This window comes from Brassica napus, chromosome C2 (assembly GCF_020379485.1).
Source record: "Brassica napus cultivar Da-Ae chromosome C2, Da-Ae, whole genome shotgun sequence".
In the NCBI taxonomy this organism is placed as follows: Eukaryota; Viridiplantae; Streptophyta; class Magnoliopsida; order Brassicales; family Brassicaceae; genus Brassica; species Brassica napus.
Window position 1 is genome coordinate 13,641,356 of NC_063445.1, and position 6,456 is coordinate 13,647,811.

Here is a 6,456-nt window from a genome sequence, read left to right on the forward strand (position 1 = left end):
GTGGTGCGGGGTGCAGAGACGTTTGCATATCAACGCATATTGGTGGAGTGCGGGGGTCCGGAGATGTCTGGACTAGCGACGCATATTATATTATCGTATATCCGTATGAGGAGAATGCAGGGTGTGTGGACTAGCTATGTACTATCAGCGCATTGTTTGTTTTGTGTGGTGCGCTAGGCATCTTGTTTGTTCATGCTAGAGATATGCTCTACATAGTCGTAGTGCTATGTACTGAGTCAGTGGTTTGCGGTTTAGCATCCCATACCTCACTGGGTGACTCCCATGTTGCTCATCCCTCTTTCTTCCCTTGCAGGTGAGTTTGATGAGTAGTTGGATATCTGGACGGTTTGGTGTCTTTGGGATCATTGTATTTTATTTCGCTTTTAATTAACTTTTCGATTTAATGTATTTGGTTTTAAATTATAAACCCGTTTTATTTGGAAATTATTTTATTAAAAGGATTGACATTTTATTCGGTTCTATAAATCGGTTTAATGCAGTATCTTTTTGGTTAGTAGCACGCCGTTCTCGAGAGAGGAGGAGACGGGTGTTACACTCGGTTTCTCAGAACTTACAACGGAATTAGGGTTTTGAGATAGTCACGTAACTTTGGGTTTTTGGCTTATTAATACCCTGACTATTTTATTTCGGCCTAATTAAGCTCAAGATTTTATTTAAGCCAACTAAATATTCCACTTTCGCAAAGAATCTCATTAAATCATAAATTTTCTATTTTTTGGCCAAAAAGATTTAGGTGACATAACAAAGCCACCTAAATGAGAGGTATTCAATTCGGTAAAACCGAACCCATTAAAATCGAACTGAACCGAAATAGAAAAAATTGTTTGGATTTGGTAATACCGAATATACCTAATGAATGTCATTTTTAAGAAACTGCGGTATATGGATATGGTTAGGTATATAAACCGATCAAACCGAATAAACGGAATAAACCGATCAATTAAAATATACTAGTATAATTATATGTAAATATATAAGATACTTAAGAATATATACATAATTTATTTTATTGATATGACCTTCATATTGAAATTGTTGATTTTAGTAATTTAATATTTTATTTTAACTTAAAGTCATGTTTCATTTTTGTCAAATTAAATAAAACATAACTTTTACCTTTTTGTTAACATTTAGTTATTTATAATACTATGGATGAATAATTTTATTATTTCTATTCTGTAAAACTGTTATAATTATTAATTTAATATGTTCACTAATTATTTTAAATAGTAAAAGAAAAATAAAAAATAGGCTACTTAAAAACCGAAATATCTTCATGTTATATAAAAGTCGATACCTAATCATATAAAGTAAAATTCATAAAATATTTTAAAAGATAAACAAATTTATGGTTTTTGGTATAAACCCGAATAAACCAAAAACCGACGGTATATATGCCGAACCAAACCAAAGTAAATATGGTAGCTATTTTTTATAAACCGAAAAAAACTAAACCGAAACCGAACCGATATCTGGATTGAACACCCCTATGGCTAAATCTTTAAACCATAGAGTAATCCCATTTATTAACCATTTGGAGATCAAATGACAAAAACACAGAGACTAGTAATCTCTCCTATTAAAACATAAACATTCTTTTGGACACAATTGTTTTTGTAAAATTTTAACTTAACTACAATCATCTATGATAAAGTAATTATGGAAACAATATTATACTATTATCTATGTTTCTAAAAAATACAATAATTATTTTTGTGTCTAAAAAATATAAAACATTATGTCTCATCTTTTTTTGTCAACAGTTCTGTATCATCTTTTTAATAATTTCTTTTTGTTAGTTTTCTTGAAATTATTTTATTTTATCAAATAATTGACTAAAAACATTCAAATAATTTAAATATTAAAATAATTTCACTCAGTATCAAATCAATTAAATTAATGAATTTTTTATATTTTAATAAATAAATAATTAGATTCATTTAAATTTAAATAAGTTTTCATATTAAATTAAATCATATATATAAATAAAATGCAATAAATTGACATTAAATAGATTTTTTATTAAAAATTTATCAAAATATAAAGAAGCATTTCTCTCTCTTCAAAAGTCGCTCTAACCTCTCACTACAAAAGCACCGGAACCCTAACTCCGGCGCGGCGACTGCCGTAGCCGGAGGCTCCCTCTTCCCCCTTCCTCTTTTCCTTTTGCTCTCCTTTCCATAGTTTCTTCTATTTGTCTCCTTGCTTGGCGTTTCTGGAAACTGTGAAACAACCGGAGATTCGTAGTGTTTCAACGGTGACGGGTTACGGCTACTCTGGAGCGACTGTGAGACTTGTAGACAACGGTAGAAGCGAGAGTCGGCTTTTAGGACTGAAGGAGGAGACAGATCTACTTTTCCCTTTTTAGATCTGCGGCTAATCCTTCAAGACGGCGGCGCGTGACGAGGCGAGGCGTCTCCTCCACCATGGATCTCCTTCCCTATGCGGCGGTGAGACGATTGGAGGAGAAAAACAACGGCGAGTGAAAGGCGGTTTGACGTCCGGTTCTCGGGAGCAACATGTGTCAAGGCTCACAACGTCGGAGTGGTCAACCGGCGAAGTTAACCTTACGACGGCACGTGGCAGAGGCTCTGCATCCCAGCGCCGGAGAGGACGTTCTGTTCATAACCGGCGGCGAGAGTTCTGTACCGTTGGAAGCTTTGGATTTGCTGCGGCGCCTGCTAGCGTTCATTGTTAAAGTCCGCTTTTTTCAGTACGGACACGTCTGTCCGTTTTGTGGTTGAGGATCGAGTCATCGAAATCCGGAGATGTGAGCTGAGTTTCAAAGATGCGCCTCTGGCGAAGTTTGTTGTTGGTACATGAGCTCCACTCCTATCTTCTGGAACCAATAATCTGGTTATAATTGTGTTCGAATTAGGCTTGTATCTTTCGTGTGAGTAGATGTCTTCGTATCATTAGGTCGAATTAGGTGGTTTAGTGGGACGATTTCATTCCGTGTTGTGGGATGATTTACGTTCGTTTGGGGTTTAAAATGCAATGGGATTAAGTCGGTTAGCGTTGGATCCTCTATAGTGATTCAGGGTGATACTAGATCCCCATTTGCATATGCGGTGAAAATCTGTTGTGTATTAAACTGGTTGTACCCAATCTTTGGATGAATATAAGTTGATGTTGAGCCAAAAAAAAAATTATCAAAATATATTATACAATTAATAAAATAAATTGGAGAGATCTCTCCTACTAAAACAGAAACATTCTGTTGGACACGATCTTTTTTGTAAGATTTTAAGTTAAATACACTATTCTATTATAAATTAATTATAGAAACAATATTATACTATTATCTATGTTTCGTAACAACATAATAGTTAATTTTGTGTCCAAACAATATAAGACTTTTTTTTTGTGAACCAGTAGATCTCATCTTTTTAATAATTTTTTTTATTAATTTTCTTTCAAATTATTTGACTTTATCAAATAATTGACTAAAAATATTCAAATAATTTAAATATTAAAAACAATAATTTCAGTATCAAATTAATTAAGTTAATGGATTTTTATATTTTAATAAATAAAAAATTACATTAATAACCTATATATTTAAAAATATCATTAAACAATTTATACTTTCATTATAATGTCGTTTTAGGTTTCGGCATACGGATTAAGGAAACAATTAATTTTGTACATTTATTATAAAAAAACATTATTACCTATACACCTAACCATATTTCAACCAATAGAAAAATAAATTTTGTATAAAATTAATAAATTTTGCATAGAAAATTGAGAACGAAATTTAGTTTGTAACGAAAAAAAATCTCTGACTATAAAAGTAAATACCAAACACCCTCGCGGACTTGCGGATGGTTTGCCTGGTTTATATTACGACCAAAACATTCGTGGAGAAACGACTGCTTGCCATTTGCTAATATTATTAAACAAGCAAAGTATAGAGAATTTTAACTATGATTAAATCTTGAGAACATGTACCATTTTCTAATTTATAATAGCAAAACTTGGTTTAATGCTATTTTAGTAATTCGAGTTTCAATTAACTAAACAAAATTTCGTACTCTCTGTTTGTTTCCACACGCTTCGCCCAATCTCTGTTTCTCAGACTCCCAGATCCTCTGCAAAAGCCTTCTTCGATCTCTCTTCCTCCTCGTCGAGATTTCGTTTCTACGCATGTAAGTTTACTTTCTTTCCAAACCAATCTCAAACTAGATCGAGATCGATACAAATATATTATTCAATCGAAACAAAAATGATTATGATTACCTGATGATCGGTCTCTGTTTTTTTATGCAGAAGAGAGACAATGACTTTATCTCCTCCTCGGATTTCAAGAAGCGTGTATCCTCGGAAAGTACCTTCAATTGCGTTTGCTATTGGTGGGTTAACATCCTTCATCATCTTCGCTTCTCTGCTTCTCTTCTCCCATCCCCTTGGTTCTTCCCTTACTGGTTATCTCTACGGAACTGAGACCACTCGACATCTCGAGTTTCACCATAGTAGCAGCAGAGATACTTCTGATCCAAACCCATCTCCTGATTCCACCACTAACTCGCCTCCATTGCTGACACAACATAGACAGGAGAGTACGGAGGCGCTTCCTACAAATCATGTTTCCGTTGAAAAAGAAGATTCAGTACAAACAGGTGTTGTTGTTGTCTTGTACTAACTTTTTATTTATGTAACATTTTTTTTGGTTTACGATGATGGCTTCAGTTTCTAAGTTAGTTACCGTTTTTTTGCAGAATGTGATCTGTTTCGTGGTAACTGGTTCTATGATCCGAAGGGACCTTTGTACACGAACAACTCTTGTCCTCTTCTGACGCAGATGCAGAACTGTCAGGGCAATGGGAGACCTGACAAAGACTATGAGAATTGGAGATGGAAACCGTCTCAGTGTGATCTTCCACGGTTCGATGCCAAGAAGTTTCTGGAGCTTATGAGAGGCAAGACACTGGCTTTTATAGGTGATTCCGTTGCTCGTAATCAGATGGAGTCTATGATGTGCCTTCTTTGGCAGGTGAGTGTAGTGTCCCTTTGTCTTTCTTCTTGTTTTGTGTTTGTGAATTAACTTTTTTGTTTTAAAGGTAGAAACTCCGGTTAACCGTGGGAACCGGAAGATGCAGAGATGGTACTTCAGGTCATCATCAGTAATGATAGCTCGTATGTGGTCATCTTGGCTCGTCCACCAGTTCAACGAGCCGTTTAGTTTTGCTCCACAAGGTGTAACCAAACTCAAGCTAGACCAACCGGATGAGCGCATAATGGAAGCTCTTCCGAAATTCGACGTTGTCGTGCTTTCATCAGGCCACTGGTTCGCTAAACAGTCTGTCTACATTTTAAAAGACGAGATTGTTGGAGGCCAGTTATGGTGGCCGGACAAAACTAAACCCGCAAAGGTCAGCAACGTCGAAGCTTTTGGGATCTCTGTAGAGACAATCTTGAAGGCAGTAGCTAAACACCCAAGCTACAAGGGTCTGACCATCTTGCGGACTTGGTCGCCTGATCATTACGAAGGCGGTGCTTGGAACACAGGCGGGTCGTGCACGGGTAAAGAAGAGCCTCTCCCTCCTGGGAAGTTGGTTAAAAACGGGTTCACGGAGGTAATGTATGAGCAGCAAGCAAAGGGGTTTCAACGAGCTGTGGAGGATGATAAGGTCGGGAATAGATCGAAGAAGATGAAGCTAATGGATATCACTGAGGCTTTCGGGTATCGCCACGATGGTCATCCTGGTCCGTATAGAAGTCCTGACCCCAAGAAGATCACGAAACGTGGACCGGATGGTCAGCCACCCCCACAAGACTGCTTGCACTGGTGCATGCCCGGGCCGGTGGATACGTGGAATGAGATGGTGCTGGAGATTATAAGGAGAGATATGGAGGGTGGAGGAAGTAGACCATAATCTTGATCTAGGAGCAAAAGAGATCAATATACACTTAGAAGAGAGAAATCTTATTCATACCACGGATTAACTGATTTAAGGACTTCTAATTATTACAATATGATTATTAGTTACTTGTAAACCCAGTACGCTCACTTGTACTTCTGCTTTTTTACGTACAATGTAATTTTTGATTGAAAGAGAAACAAAACAGTTGGTGAAACAATATTATTCATGTTCATGTAACAATGTTGTTGAAAAAGTTCTTACAGCAGTTATTCTATGCGTCCACTGCCAAGCCTTCTAGAGGAACATCTAGTCGCAAATGTTGATGATCTTGAAGGATTTGATGTGACTGTTCTACAATAAGGAGGGAGGGCTCTCTGTTTAGATTTGCAGTCTAAATGATTTTACTTAACTTTTATGGAGTTCGAGACATAATAATGATACAACTCTTTTGTTGTTTTGATTGTCTATGACGAAATATTAAGAGACAAGTGTGAAAGGGATGTCATGTTCGTACATTAGAAACTAAAGTTTTCAGAAATAAAAACACCATACATACGTCATAATCAAA

The 6,456-nt window shown here is 36.2% G+C and overlaps 1 protein-coding gene across 1 annotated transcript; it reads left to right on the forward strand.

The window, feature by feature from the left end:
* Nucleotides 1-3,945: 3,945 nt before the first annotated feature.
* On the forward strand, nt 3,946-6,105 carry LOC106380993 (protein YLS7). Its single transcript, XM_013820853.3, has 4 exons — nt 3,946-4,172; nt 4,294-4,643; nt 4,743-5,017; nt 5,085-6,105. Exons 2-4 carry the CDS (start codon nt 4,304-4,306, stop codon nt 5,898-5,900), a joined length of 1,431 nt encoding a protein of 476 aa, XP_013676307.2. The 5' UTR covers nt 3,946-4,172; nt 4,294-4,303; the 3' UTR covers nt 5,901-6,105.
* The last annotated feature ends 351 nt before the right edge of the window (nt 6,106-6,456 follow it).

What these genes read in the sequence shown, in the direction of transcription:
- LOC106380993 (XM_013820853.3), top strand. Translation starts at nt 4,304, where the DNA reads ATGACTTTATCTCCTCCTCGGATTTCAAGAAGCGTGTATCCTCGGAAA. An exon ending in AGAAGATTCAGTACAAACAG is followed by an intron (nt 4,644 to 4,742) that starts GTGTTGTTGTTG and finishes GTTTTTTTGCAG; the next exon opens with AATGTGATCTGTTTCGTGGT. An exon ending in TGATGTGCCTTCTTTGGCAG is followed by an intron (nt 5,018 to 5,084) that starts GTGAGTGTAGTG and finishes TTTGTTTTAAAG; the next exon opens with GTAGAAACTCCGGTTAACCG.